The sequence below is a fragment of the Carassius gibelio genome, chromosome B5 (assembly GCF_023724105.1).
Source record: "Carassius gibelio isolate Cgi1373 ecotype wild population from Czech Republic chromosome B5, carGib1.2-hapl.c, whole genome shotgun sequence".
NCBI classification, from domain to species: domain Eukaryota; kingdom Metazoa; phylum Chordata; class Actinopteri; order Cypriniformes; family Cyprinidae; genus Carassius; species Carassius gibelio.
In genome coordinates this window covers 33,458,211-33,473,872 of record NC_068400.1, presented here as the reverse complement: position 1 = coordinate 33,473,872, position 15,662 = coordinate 33,458,211, and the positions used below count along the sequence as shown (strand labels likewise).

The 15,662-nt window shown below is 37.7% G+C and overlaps 1 protein-coding gene across 6 annotated transcripts in view; it reads right to left on the bottom strand.

Moving 5' to 3' along the window:
- Positions 1-29: 29 nt before the first annotated feature.
- The window catches only part of LOC127957628 (disabled homolog 2-interacting protein), a 128,178-nt gene continuing 112,545 nt past the window's right edge, over positions 30-15,662 (bottom strand). For all 6 annotated transcript variants that reach the window (XM_052556250.1, XM_052556252.1, XM_052556253.1 and 3 more), the window contains 9 exons: positions 14,246-14,390; positions 12,736-12,972; positions 12,277-12,478; positions 9,536-9,714; positions 6,442-7,327; positions 4,607-4,729; positions 4,010-4,212; positions 3,469-3,556; positions 30-2,468 (listed from right to left, as the gene is read on the bottom strand). In XM_052556250.1, the coding sequence (XP_052412210.1) occupies positions 2,301-2,468; positions 3,469-3,556; positions 4,010-4,212; positions 4,607-4,729; positions 6,442-7,327; positions 9,536-9,714; positions 12,277-12,478; positions 12,736-12,972; positions 14,246-14,390 (2,231 nt within the window). In that variant the 3' untranslated portion in view covers positions 30-2,300. The remainder of the gene's footprint in view (positions 2,469-3,468; positions 3,557-4,009; positions 4,213-4,606; positions 4,730-6,441; positions 7,328-9,535; positions 9,715-12,276; positions 12,479-12,735; positions 12,973-14,245; positions 14,391-15,662) is intronic.

The following is a 15,662-nucleotide window of genomic DNA, read 5'->3' as shown; positions in this document are numbered from 1 at the left end:
AGGCAGTAATGAAGACAACGAAACAGGCATTTAAAATAACTAAATAAAACTTTAATTATTCTAGTTGCAAATGTACATAAATTGCACAGCCACAATTGTACGGTTCTTAACATGGACAAGTTTTCTCTGTACATTATTGTTCTTGTCATTGTCCTAAAACAAGGCAAGAGTCCAGCCAATACTTTACTTTAAACATACTTACAAAATTATTTTCTACAAGGGTTATAAAACTTACAACATATTTTAGGCATTCATTTATATATTTGTATATCTTTATATTATTTATTTCCCATAGCTACTATTTCACATCGACTGCTTTGAGAAAATAAATGCCTAATAGTCTGCAAAAGTTTCCTAAACTTTGAGAACTGAAATGAAGCCAGATAAAAACACATCTGATGAAAATAACCGAGACGACAGCAAAAGTCTTTTTCATTCAACACGGTTCTAAACTACTATATCTTTTCAGGTTTTTTTTTCTTTTTACTCACTAGTAGCTTCTCATGTGGATGAAAATAGACGTAATGACTCTGCAAAACCTCATTAAAAACAGAACATGAACAAACAGAGAAGCTGACATCCACGTCTGTAAGAGAAATCTTGTGAAAAATAAATATTTGCAACCTTATGAGCCCCAAGCCGAGTTTAAAAGTTAATCAAATCAAATTTGAAATAAGTCTAGATATTAATCTGCCTTATGCAGACAGTGCTAAAGCATTCAGTACATGCAAAACTACTTTAGTAGAGCATGTGATTGGTTGCCGTATACTGCTAATCTCATGATTTTTAATCTGCATGTGCACCTTTGTTTATAGTGTACGTATGGCTACAGTGGCGCAAATGATAATGCTACAAAATAAAGCATCCCTGGCTTAACAATAATAATAATGAGCACCTTGAGTTTGCTACATGTTTGTAGAGTGAAGTAAACCCAAGTGGACATGACAAAGGGGAAAAGTGCATAGTTTTAAAAGCGTTTGAGAAGCTGGGGCAAGAGATGTGATGTGTGCTTATTAGATTGCTGCGTCTCAGTCTGATCCAACATATCAGCCGTCATTCACTTTGCAGTTCCTGTGAACCTTGCTTTATCTATAATATTAACTTATTCTCATAATAATCCATCACAGAGTCCATATACAGAGAGGATTCCCTTTAAAAATAACATCTCTTATCTTACACGTCCCATGTCTTATAATGTATCTGTTTGCATCAAAATAAAGATGTGCAAGCGTCTCACTTCCTCAAAGACCAATGAATTAAAGGAAAACAGCAGCTCCACGCACATACATTATTAAATACAAAAATATACAAACTCTAAACGCTGAAATGTAAAGTATGCAGCAATCTGGACCGATGAGGCAACACATACAAAAATAAACACAACACCTGTACAAAAATGACTTAAAAATTAGAATGGAGAAGAAAAACCCATGAAGAAAACATGCACAAAAAAGCAACTCTCTTAAACAATGTAGGAAGAAAAAATGAGCTACACAAGGCAGTTTTCAAAACGGCAAAATAAAAAATCATTTCAGTCTGGTTTAGTGTCTAAAACATTCTCTCTGCTCTGCCCGAGCAGTCTGTGCTAATTCAAAATCTTGGCATCTCTGAAAATAAAAAATTAAAAAAATCTATGCACATTATAATCTATCATAGATATTCATCTGAACTGTAAAAATCAAATCAAAATAAGGACTGTGGGGTATTTTAGATGCAACATTTTAAGGCTTCTCATGATGGAGAGACAAAGTGCACTATGTAGGGAGAAACAGAAACAGGAAGAGAGATATGGAGGAGAGCTCTTATTTCTCCACAAAGAGTTGCTCGTTCTGTAGGTTCAGTCATTCCATATCAAGTAGAGACCATTATAAATTAATGTGACAAAATCTAGTTATTTTTCTTTTTTTTCAAAGGCTGTATGGAGAACACAGATTTTTAAGCAAGTCAAATGACTTTTTAGCAGGCTAGAAGGTCCTAGTATCTGTATAATGTTACCATGTTAGCTGTACTGTTTTTTTCTTTTCTTTTTTTTTTTTTTTTTACAGTTAGTTGTTGTGAAACACGAATGAATGTCTAGTGGTGTGTCCTAACATGAAGCACTTGAACAGTAGTCTCACCAGTGGATGTTTAAAGTGGATCTTGCGCCGCGTTTCCAAACATTCGCTTTGCGGACCCTCAAAGGTCAATGTTCGGTCTCCTCACCTGCCGTATTTCTCTCAGTGTCCACTTATAGAATCTCTGCACACTTGCTCGTGCCCTCTGTCGTGATTCCGTCTCTCTGTGGATCCGGGGCTCTTCGTTCAGCAGTTGGAGCTGTTGCGAAACTCCCCGTTCTCGGTGATCTGCAGCTTGGTGGGGTTGGTGGGAGAGATGCCGTTCCGCGTCTGCATGCTGTAGCGCTCCTTCAGCTGTGACAGGGCGCTCATTAGCCTCGCGTTAGCCGCGTCCAGAGATGCTATCCGTTTCTCCTGCAGAGAGAGACGATTTCAGTACATATACAAATCATAAATCCTTTGAAAATACCAATGGCAGGAATTTTCATGAATTGCAATTGTTTGGATTTTAACAGGTGTAGACTGCATTTTAGAGAAAATGATGGTTATTTTAAGTTCTCATTATGAGGGTTAACTGACATTCATGTTTTTGGCAGTATAAGGAACATCAAAGTGAATGTGTAATTATGCATATATTTACTGAACATGAGTATGCATGAGACATTCAGTTTGCTTGATCTCCAGCTAAGCAATGCCAGCCATTCTGAGAACACTGATTAGCTGAGAAGCATTGGTCCATGTTGTTCATGTGGATCATTTTGTAGAATGAAAACATGCATCGAGTTACTTATTTGTTTTAGCTACTTTTTGATTCATGATACTTTGCACAATTGCTGTAGATGATCGATTAAACTGTAGGGTAATCACAAATAACATCACGACTGTCGTGCTCTGGCTCGTGTCTGTGACTAAATCACAGCTGTGATGTTATTTGTGGAGACACTCAGCCTCAAGTGTTTAATTGCGTATTTCTTGTGTACATGAAAAGGAGAGGAAACAAACCGCTCGGCTTTCTTGAAATCTGAGATGCAAATATACAGCATACAAATGCATATACATTTTCCTTGAAATCACACTGTGTTGTAGTATTAGGAAGTGTGGTGTGTTGCTTAGATTTCCGAGATCAGCCAGGAATACTGATGTTAGGCTTGGTTGGTGCCATTTTAATTGTGGGGGTCGATAAAAGGGATCACGTGACACTGAGACTGGAGTAATGACTGCTGGAAAATCAGCTTTGCCAATACATCATAAATGCTTTTTTTGGCCTTTCTTATTATGCAAAAATAGTGTAAAGGGAGACAGGAATAACAGGGAAAAGAGGAAGGATGAGATATATTTGAAGAAAACTACTCAGTGCTATTATACTGACATACCCAAGATATTTCACCACTGACATATCTATATCTAGACATACCTGCGCATCAATGATCTTCTGTTTGGAGTCAATCGCTGCCTGCATATCAGCATGATCCTTCTTCAGCTCTTCCTCCACAGACATCAACCTGCATCATCACGAAACAAACACACAATCAGTCCAGCCTTCAAGCATCCTCACATCCTGTCTTTGATCTAGAGCTCCAGGCCATCAATAGCTGCCCCTAAACATCAGAACTGGAGGAAAGCAGCTCTCAGAAAGTTCTGCCTTGAGGAAGACTAAAAGTCCTCTAAAAGCTCTCGGTCTTCGGCTGAAAGCAAAACGACACTCAGCATCAGAGGCTTGTGGTAGACTCCTCGAAGGCAAAGTGCCCTCTCTGTGTTTGTTCAATGTAAATTCATGTTTTTATCTAACTCAAGGACTCTCTGAAAAGGTGAACTGTGTCATTCATTTCCACCAGTTTCACCCATTCAGGCCAATTTGTGAACTAGATAGGCATTATTATACTGACATATGATTGTTTTTTTCTTTTCTGTCTGCTTTATTTTATCACTCATCACCATATACAAGTATTCTCCACCTGCTTATGATGCCCTTCATCTGCAGATCTTTGTCTTCCTGTTGCCGTCTCAATCTCTCCTCGGACTCGTCCAGTCGGGCCTGATACTCTAGCAGCATCTTCTGTGCCTGTTCCTCCTGTCCCTTGATCCGGGCCTCGTATTCCTCCAGCCTGTGGACCGACACACGCAGTCGCTCCTGCAGCATACTGATCTCCGCCTGATACTGCAAGAGACAACATTTGCCATTAAAAAAAAAGAAAAAATAACCTGTGACATGTATTCAATTTGTGGCATCATGCACGGTGTGCCAATTGTACACTACTGGTAACTTTTGATAGTAAGGTTCAGTTTGTTAACATTAGTTAAAAGTCTCATAAATTAACAACAAACATTAACGGCATTTATAAATATCCTTTGTTAATGTAAATTCATAAAACCTACACATTTCACTCTTAAGTCTGCATGCAAAAGCACCCAACTCAGAGCTGAATGTTGGATCGCTGACACCAAGAGAATTCTCCTGAGTGAACTTAGTGCATGATGATGATTCATTTCCCTTCCAGAGTGTTTACGTGAGTCGTAATCTTTGCTGCTATGGTGTATGGGTGGTCAGTTACCTTTTCAGCTTGTGTGTGCTCATCTCTGCAAAGCTCCGTCTCAGACTCTTGCTCTATATATGGCACATTCATCAACCAGGCAGCGGTACGGTCCAGTGCGCTGGGGTTCACAGGGGATGGGGCCTATGGGACACACACACAAACAAACGCATATGCATGAATAAACCAAAGATGAAACAAGATACACACTCAGACACACAGTCATGCCAGGGACATGACATTCTCAACAGGCAACATGATGACATTTAGCATGACATAAGGCTGAATAAAAAGAACATGTATGACACGTGAGCGTATTTTTATATACAGTATAACAGCCAAATGGTTTATTATGACATCATACAATTAACATTACGGTCCTCAACTATAACGAAAAAAAAAAAAAAATCCTCATCAGCATTTTGTTTTCCAAATTAAATACTTAAAAACATAATTAAAATAAAATACATTTTCTTCAGAAGTAAATTTAAGATTTCCAGTGAATAGATCTTCAATTTAGATCTGAACTACATTTTTTTTCCAACAAAAATGTTGAAACATCCTTTATTTAGAAAGTAAACTAGGCTTATTTTTCATACACCATTTTCTAATTGTTGCGCAGGTTTGAAGTGTAAACCTAATTTAATTTAGATTTATTCTTAGAGTCAATATAAAAATGAAAATTCTCTATATTTTCTAAGTGCATATTATTGATTTTATTATGAACTCATCCGTGCATGTTAAATCTTTCAATTTGACAATCGTTTTCCTGCTCTACATTGTTTTTTTTTTTTGTTTTTTTCAGGACTCATTCTGGTTTAAATATTAGACTCATCCAGGTTTCATTCTGATGTACTAGGCAACATAAAAGAAAAGACCTGTCACTATTTCGGTTTCATTTTGATTTTAGGACAAAACTATTTGCCAATGAGGTTAATCTTTCAGTGAACGTATAATGTAACTGATTCTAAAATCAACTACAGTATTCACAGGAAGTCCACAAATTTGACTTTCAGAGGCAGAGAAAGAGCCTGGAGGTGCTCTGCAATGTAATAAAAGTGGTTTCCATAGACACACTTCCATCAATCATTTCAAGCAATCAATCAAATCCCAAGAAAGAGAGCAATGCATTGTGGAAATGGGAAATGCCCTTCCTGTCCATTTCATTGTCAAATCCTTGAGAAAAATGACTGCCAGTTGCAACCGTCACCGGGGGGTTGATGATTACAGTAAGCCCTCTGATTCTTATTAGAATCAATAACTCAGACTTGCCACAAGACATATTAAAATTACTAGGTTAAGATAAAGATACTTGATAAATGATCCAGACTGCAGAAAGATTTGCCTGAAACAGATTTGCATGAAGCGGAAATTGAGATTTTCTTTTCCTCCTAGTTTTGATGTACACATGAATGTATTTTTTTCCATCAGGAATTCATAGGATCACTTGCTATTTAGCACATGAAGTCTAAAAAAATGTATGTGCATGGATAAATTGCTTATTATAAACAGCAATATCCCGTCATGAAAAAAGAATAGTTGATTTTTATTTCTTGAAAACCTAATAAGATGTTTAAAAGAAAACGTGTAACCTTATATTGGATCCGGGCAGCTCTTAAAGTGACATTCTTGTTAATCAAACAGTAAAAGAGAGAAAATTGCTCAACGGCCTTGACAAAATCACTTTTGTAACTTGAACTATGACAAGAATGCTATGAAATTGCTATTGTATAAAAACTTTTGACATCATAGAGACCTTATTTAAAGCAAAAATAAATATATTGTGAAATAAAGTTACTCATATCATGAAAAGAACTTGGTCATATCGCCCACCCCTACTACAAACATGTACGCACCTGTTTATGTGGTGCGCGATGCTTCGTTTCTGGACTGTCCCCCTTAGAGGAGGAGCTCTGCTGTCTAAGCCGTGCACCATTTCCAGGCCAGTCGGGTGATGATGACATCACAGTGTTATTAGGAGGCCGTGGGTAGGGGGTGGAGTTCAATAGGCTGGGTGGAGTTCGTCCTCTGGGTGCAGTCTGTGTGGGTGGTGGTGGCTGGTCAATCCGCCGCTGAGGACCACCGCTGCTCTGTCTTGGAACCGTAGGCTGGTTTCCATGCTGCGCATCAGTTAGCGATAGCTGGCGTCTCGAGAAATCTCCCAAACGCCTTCCAAACTCCTCCCCCCCTGAAGCACCCTGGGTAAGGAACGTGTGTTTGCCTCCTCCAAGACCCTCCTCGTTGTTGCTATGGGAACTGACGGAGCTGTGACACTCCGACCCAGAATCCCCACTCGCATTCCCTCTAGCTGACACGGGCAACCCTGCTGCCATCTGGTACACTGGATTCTGAAATGATAGTGGGGCCAAAAGCTGTGTAGGCCTGCCTGGGGCACCTTCTGCTCCTGGGGTAGTGGGAGTCTGTCCTGGCCGGTGAAGAGTAGGGCCTCCGGCAGCATTGCCTTGGGGAGTCCGTGCATTCCAGGGAACCATGGCACCCTCACCTAAACCTTCTGAAGGGATCCCTACCGGGATGGCGATAGGTTCTAATGCCCTGGCCGCTTCCTGCAGGTCTACCATGGACAGGCTCTTGCCTCCATTGGCCAGACCCAGCTCTGGTTCATTGGCCTCGGAGTAGCTAGAGCTGCGGGCAGGGGAGCCCTGGAGGCCAGAAGAGCGTGTAACGAAGAAGAGGTCTTTGTTTTCAGGGGTGGGGGAAGGAAGGCGAGTGAAGTCCATTGGGCTAGTAAAATGAAGAGATATGGACAAAGACCAGAAAGAGAAAAGTGTAAAGCACGGTATCGGAGAACAGTACACAAATAGCTCTGTTCAAAATCTTGCTCTTTAATTTTGTAGTTTAAAATTATGCATTTGAAACACATTTAACCCTTAAATGCATTGATGTTTCACAAATTATTATTAAATATTTGGGTCTTAAGTGACCCGGACCTACATTTCCAACAAAGATGGATCTCTAACTGCTGCAATAGCATAAAACTACCATATTTTTTGATATCAGTTACCAAAGAATACCATAATAGTACATTTATTTGCCTTTTGAAACTTAGAAAGGTTCAATATGAGCAGATGATTCACTGTCATCGTCAGAGCACATTTTCCTAGTATATTCAGCATCTGGCTCATATCCGTGATCTTAACCATATTCTTAAAAAGATCATTTTCAATGACTTCAAAATTCATATTTTGACATTCAAGCTATGAGAGGAATATCACATCACATCATCATTGTCTACTCTCAAACAGTATTACCTTGAGGAATAAAGGTGAATTTCACTTAATGAATTGTAATATATGTAGCCTAATTATTGTTGCGAATGAAAAATATACTTACACATAACTTGGGTCACTACCAACATTATTTCATATTTTATTTATTTTTTATTTTTGTATTGTTTATAATGAACTGACTGAGGAATACTAAGAAAGTTGATGATTAACCTGAGAAAATGGGTGATGAATGATGTCCCGGGTTGCTTAAGACCCAAGAAGTGCATTTAATGGTTAAAATACTATTATCCAAGGTGCAACTCTGTTTAGATTTTCTTTTTGCTAATGTTGGAAGTTCCTGGTAGGAGGACATAATTTATGAACCATAACCTGCCAAACTGACTAGTTAGTTGAGATGTGTTAACAAACCCTGGTTAGTATGTTGCTAACATTTTTTTTTAACCTTTTTTACAAGCACAAAATACCCAGCACACACAAATAAAAATGACTATATTTAAGTATTAATGACTAACATTATTTTGTACATTTTGTGAGCTTAGTCTGTGGATTTTATACTTAGCCTATAGCAACACATTCTGAGATTGCCGTATCCACAAAGGATGCCATGTGATGCCGTCCAAGATGTTATCTTAAAAGTCAGCATAATTTTGCTGCTGACCTATTGGAACAGCATTAGGTTTACACCTGACGTATTTAAATGCTGCCTACCTACTGTAGGCGGCTCACTAGGATTTGAATGGACTAGCTATTATCTATAAACATGTGCAAACACTTTAGTACAGGTACCAATTCTCACTATTAACTACCTGCTTATTAGCATGCCTATTACTAACATACTGGCTGTTTATTAACACTTATTAAAACATTTATTCTACACGACCATATTCTACATCACTACATCCCACCTCAATACCTAAATTTAATATCTGCTTTACTAACTATTTATAAGCAGCAAATGAGGAGTGTATTGAGGTAAAAGACATAGTTAATGGTTTGTTATTAGCAAGAATTGTACCTTAAAATAAATTGTGACCAAACATGCCAGACTCTGATAATACATGAGTTAGTGTTTGAGAAACAAATCTTTCATGACCCACAAGTCTTTCTCAAACATACATAAATGCCATGCTAGACAGGTATAAAGCATCAGAGAGAATGCAAAGTTATTATGCGTCTCTTTCTGTCTTTACGTCTATCCAGACAGTGTTTATTGTCTGTATATCTGGAAAAAGATGCTAATTTATTTAATCATAATCTCCGTCCAGACACCAACCAACAAGCTTCACTCGATGCTTTCTCCTTGCAGCCTCCATCTCTTTTGATCCCCCAGCATATTTATTTCCCCTTCCCTCAATGTGTGTGTGTGTGTGTGTGTGTGAGAACTAGCTAGACAGATAAAGATGAGCCGCTCTCTTTAAAAGAGCAGTCTGCTGGATAAAGTAAGGGCACACTCTAAAGAACAGAAACAAGGACAGTCTTTTGGCTGAAAGTGACAGATAAGGATGAATATAAGTAAGCAATATAGCTGTACTTCACAACTTTGTATCACTGCCTGAAGTAACATTGAGCTTGAAGCCTATGCCTATTCATCATGAAATCTACAGCATGCTTTTTGCACAGCCGTGTACAATTATGGACATACCCGATCTTGATTGGTTACATTTTAACACAGTTGATGCGGTGGATGTGATTCGTGGCTCACCCTGGTAGGTCACTGTCGATGGCCATCTTTTGTAATCCACTGGAGATGCTGCATCCAGGGGCTGGAGGGGACGGCACACGATCAGGAGGCATGCTCATCTGTACGTTTGATGGGTTTGTTAAAGCTCCATGTACGTCCCTCAGTATTCTAGGTAATGGGCCAAGCTTGGAGGTAGCACTCTGAGGACATCAATGAAAGATTTCATTGAAAATTAACACATACCCCAAAGATCTCTTATATTTATGCAGGACTGCCGACTAGCCACCCTGAGAACGGAGGTATAAGGACAACAGAACATCGATGACCGTGTGGAAATTACATCTTGTAGGTGAACTGGTAGAGCATGGCTCTAGCAATGGGTCACAGGTTTGACTCCCAATGAACATGGATACTGATAATATGTATAGAACAGCTTTAATGCACTGTAAGAAAAATAAATAAATAAATAAACCTAAATACCTCCTAAAATGCTACAGTATATTAGTGATATACCGATAGACTCACCAGGCAGATTAATCCACATTTATTTAGCCATAACTCACAGCTGTATCTGCCGACTGATTTATAAAAGCCTGAACTGCAAACATCCTGTTTAAAGTATTTTCAAGAGTGAATTTTAAGAAATAGTTGTTAAAAATGAAACTTAATTATTGACATATATTTTTGTTCACATATGCACGGTTGATTAAAACTTCAAAACTGGGATCAGTAATATTTAATTAATACATGCATTAAATTGGTCAAATATGAAAGCAAAGACTAAACCAAAGAATGCTTTTTTTTACATTGAAAATTAGAGAAATTCAGCTGTGCCATCACAGGAATAAATTACATTTTAAAATATTTAAAATAAAAAACAGTTACTTTAAATAAAATTAAATAAATGAATAAAAACAAACTCACAAGATCACTTTTTTATTGTATTTTTGATCAAATAAATGAAGCTTTGGGAGGCATAAGATAATTCCTTCAAAAGCATTTACAATTATTTTCAACTTTTGAGCATCAAGATAATAATTTATATAATCTAATATATTCAAGTATAGTATTTCTATGATAAAACTTAATAAACAGAAGACACAGTTTCTGCACATAAGCTTTTTACTCTCTGATCTTTTCTAAAAGAATTTAATAATGGAACAGGCAAGACCTAGATAAATTCAAATTTGACTTGTTTAGATTTTTTATAATTGGCTGATTCTGTGATATTCTGGTTGGCTGAATCTCTGGCTTGAAAATTATTACGTTTCATAATCACAACGTGTTCATGGATGTATGTCTACAAATTATTAGTGACATCAATTTAAAGTTCTTATAACTGTGCTTGACCACTATCAGTATGTGGCAGCCTCAGGGACTAAAGGACTTTTCATGTAGAACTCAAACACTGAGAGGACATGAGCTTTCAGAGCATGTCCACCTAATGTGATCTGAATAATTCAACAAAGTGCTGCTATAAGAATATTCCAGATTTACAAATTTAATTAGCAATCAATGTTTGTATAGTTGCAGGCAGTGCAGTGTCTGTGGTGTACCGGCAGGCTGCGGAAAAATGCATCTCTGCTTAAACAAATTTTGCATGACTGGAAGTTTTCTCTTAGTGTGGAAAATCTGGGCAAATACATCAGTCCACCTACTCAAAGAACAGAGAACTGGAGCACAACTTTAGAACCTTCTGTGGCATCAAAGTGATGAACTGCATTGTCACAATGCTATCCTGAGTTCACCTAAGGCAAACACTACACTGAAGAAATCTGAATGTCTGACCGTCAGTGAATAAATTATCACGGCAAAAAAATATATATATATTTTCAATCAGTATTTTAAAGGGGTTCTATTATGATTTTCACTTTTTCAACTTTAGTTAGTCTGTAATGATGCTGTTTGAGCATAAAAAAGATCTGCAAAGTTACCAAGCTCAAAGTCCACTTCAAAAGGAGATATTTTATTTAACAAAAATCCCTTTTCAAAAACTACAACGAATGACTCATTTGGGCTACAACGCATATTTTCCAGGATTTGTGATATCACAAATACCGACCAATGGGACGAGATCTGGTTGAGATGGCAACAAGTGATATCATTATGTTGGAGACACATAGTTTTCCCAAGGCAGACGAACTTAAGAGCGGTTACAATCATCCAGGTTTAAATTCGCGCTCAAATTATTTGATACATGCAATATTAACACTGAAGCTCGCAGGCGTCTATGGTAAGGGGCATGAAATCTCCCCACCAGGCGCCGAGTGTTGCCAGTCACAACACACTCTGGCCCAGCTAACAAATCACAGCACATTTCGGATTTCAGAAGGCGGGCCTTCATTTGATACAGGAACTATTTGAGCCGTTCATGCCAGACTGAGGAGAGAGGTGTTGTAATAATGTAAAATACATGAAAAATAATGTGTTTTTCGAACAACCTAGTATGAGAGTTGTTCTGGTACACCCCAAAACAAAATCAAGACTTTGTAAAATAGCATAATAGGACCCCTTTACTCTGTTTTTCTTAAAAAATAAAATAAATCTAATAATTATTAAAAGTATACATGTTTTTATTACATATATAGTATATGTATATATATATATATACATATATATATATATATATATATAGTAGAACTTGTAGAACATATTCAGTTTTTTTTTTCTTCCAAAATATTGATTAGAAAACAATTGTTGATTTCTGCATGTCTGTACACTACAAATACAAATGGAACTAACTGCAGAGTCAAGAGACTAACCTGGTCCATTTGGGACACCACCTCAGCTAGAAGGGAGTGCAAGGTGGAGAGCTCACGGCCCAGGTCAATATAGCCCTCGAAGCCTGCAGTATTTGAGATGGTCTCTGGGTTAGAGATCTCCAGTAGGAAGCGCTGCATGTTGGTCCACTCCTGCTCCAAGAACTGATTCATGAAGGACATGTACTCCTCCTTATTACCAAACCTGACAAAAAAGCAAGAATAAGAATGACTTGTTGATGTGTTTAATAACTCAATTAACCACGCTAATGACTCTATAATCATAATTAGATCTATAAGTTTCATTTCATTCCTATGAACAGTATTTGTGCTCATAACAACATGACAAGTTATTAAACTGAGGCATTTCGAAACACATTCGTCAGCTCCACTGTGAAACATGAAATCACTCTTTCTCTGCTCAAACACACACACTCACACAAGAGTAAATGAAATCCTTACTTGGTGAAGTTTGCGAGGTTCTGTGTAACCTTGGCGATAAGAGTGAGCGTGCGTGCAGTGCGGTCGTCTGGGTACTCCTGCGTCAAGTTGAAGAGAGAAGGCGACATGATGGCCGGACACAGAAAACGCAAAAACAACGAGGCGCTGATAAGACGCTCGCTGATATCTGGTCGCCCCCGATTACCACATTCCTGTCGCCATGACGCAAACACCTCCTTAAGTTCCCGTGGAAACACACTGTTGAGGAGTGGAGAGTTGAACATTGAATTTAAATTAAAAAAATAACTGATAAAAGTGTGAACAGTATTTCCTACTAGTAAGTAGTTTCACAAAATTCACAAACTATTTATTATCCTTTTGGAAACAACTTCTGAGGAGGGCAAAAACTTTCAAATAACCTTTAGTATAAGATTTCATTGATTAAACTTTTATTTAACTTCTAAAATTGAAAATTTGGCTGTGTTTTGGTTTGTTTCCATTGTGTTGTTCTAATTTTGCTGTTTTATGAAATGTTTCCATTGTGTTGTGGCTTATTTCCATTGTTTTGTGCTTATTTCGCTGTTGTGACTTGTATCTGTTGTGTTGCAGCCTTTTTATGTTGTGTTGTGCCAGTTATGTTGTGCTGTGTTTTGTTTCCCTTGTGTTGGGCTAATTTTGTTGAGTTGGGCTAATTTCACTGTGTTGTGGCTTGTTTTTGTTGTATTGAGACTTGTTTCTGTTGTGTTTTGACTTGTTTCCATTGTGCTGTGCTAATTTTGTTGTGTTGCAGCTTGTTTCTGTTGTATTGTGGCTTGTTTCATCTGTTTGTGTTTTGCTAATTTCGTTGCGTTATGACTTGTTTCCTTTGTGTTGTGGCTTGTTTCCATTGTGTTGTGCTAATTTGTTTGTCTTGAGGCTTATTTGCGTTGTGTTGTTCTAGTTTTGCTGTTTTATGACTTGTTATATGTACTATGTACTTATTATAGTAAATCTAACTGTAATAGCTAGATACTAACCCTAAACCTACCCCTAAACCTAACCCTACCCCATGTTGTTACCTTTTATTACCAGAACTTTCTTAAATAATTACACTGAAAGTACACTATAAGTACAAGTAAACATAATGTAATTTAAAGTGCAACCCATTGTTTTGCTAATTTCAAATGTGTTGTGGTTTGTTTCTGTTTGTGTTGTGTTCATTTCGTTGTGTTGTGTCTTGTTTCCTTTGTGTTGCGCACAATTTTGTTGTGTTGGGTTAATTTTGCTGTGTTGTGGTTTGTTTCCGTTGTGTTGCGACTTTTTTTCCATTGTGTTATGCTAATTTTGTTGTGTTGCAGCTTGTTTCTGCAGTATTGTGGCTTATTTCTGTTTGTGTTGTGCTAATTTCGTTGTATTATGGCTTTGTTTTATTTTAAGAGAAACACCGGAGACAAAGTTGATAACTGAAATAAGCAGCTCTGAAACATCTGAGCAATAAAATGCATCACTGGTTCACATCAACAGACAGCTGTGAAGGGCACAGTGTAGTTACCGGTAAGACTCAATGATCTTGCAGAAAGCCAGCTCACAGCACATCCTGAGGTTGCTCTGATGTTCAGCTAGATCGCTAGATGAACATTTGGATGGATCCACCTCACAGTTCTCATCAGACTCATACAGAGCCTTTATAAACTCACCTGTAGTGGACGAAAGAAAAAATATATTAAAGACACTGGTGTTTTTTAAATCATCCCGTGTTAAGTCTAGTTGTTTCAACATAAACAGCATTTTTTTCAAGAAATCAATAAAGAATGGGGCCATCCATCAATTAATCTTGACATTATTCTGTATCTCGCACAGAAATGCTTGCATTCCTAAATGTCAGCAAGGCAACCTGCCGTACAACCCCCTGCCATTTTTCATTCAAACAAACTATCTCACACATATTAGCAAGAATGAAAATCGGCACCCCAGAGCTCATCCCCATTCTGATCCCCTTCCACTATGAGGCAACCACTGAAAGTTCTTTAGTTATCTGACTCGGAACTAATGAGAGAAGTTGTCCTGGGAATATTCAACAAACTTTTTGTTGATCCCAAACAAACAGCACAGCCAGATCCCTCTCCACAGAGACTCAGAACAGGCACTGGTCGATTTATTCCCCCTCAGTTCTGTTGCGCATTAAAGCATCAGGGAAAAAACAAACTAGTGTAGCGTAAACCAGGTGGTCGTCCAACTGATCTAGAATGGAAGTGGACTCCTCGTTCTTCATCTTCCTGTTAGAGACTAAAGACACAGTCAGTGGCCACATTTTTTTATTGTTTTTGAAAGAAGTTTCTTATGCTCACCAAGACTGCATTTATTTAACCAGTTATACTGTATACTGTCAAACCGTTTTTTTCCCCTGCTGTACCTAAACTATAGCGGAACCGTGACGTCAAAACCAAGGTACGTGTCGAACCGTCATCTTTGTGTGCTGTTACCCCTAATACAATGTAAAACAAGAGAAGTTTAAAAACTCATTCAAGGCCACAAATAAAAAATAAAAAAATCACTCAAATAACCAGTATGTTAGGCTGTAGTAGTCAAAAGTCCACACACAAACTCAAGTGTATATTAATGATTAGCATGATTACCTCAATACTCAACAAGAAAACAAAGGACTTAACTTGCGTTCACAGCATTTTTCATCAATCAAAACCTAATGACCATAAAATCAAAAGATCCTTATTTTTTAAATTTTCTGTTTGGTTAAGCCGTCATTTTTAATGGTAACCCGTGATCCAATCTGAAAATGAATTGAAATGTGTTTTTAAAGTCAAACAACTGAACAATAATACACTGTGAAAAGATTTTTCCAAGTACTCTATCTGTTGCTTTTGAGTAGATGTAGAACTAACAAAAGTAGATGAAATGTTCAAAAGGTTAGTCTCTCGTACATGTTAATGGTGTTTATGTGGTGAAATCCA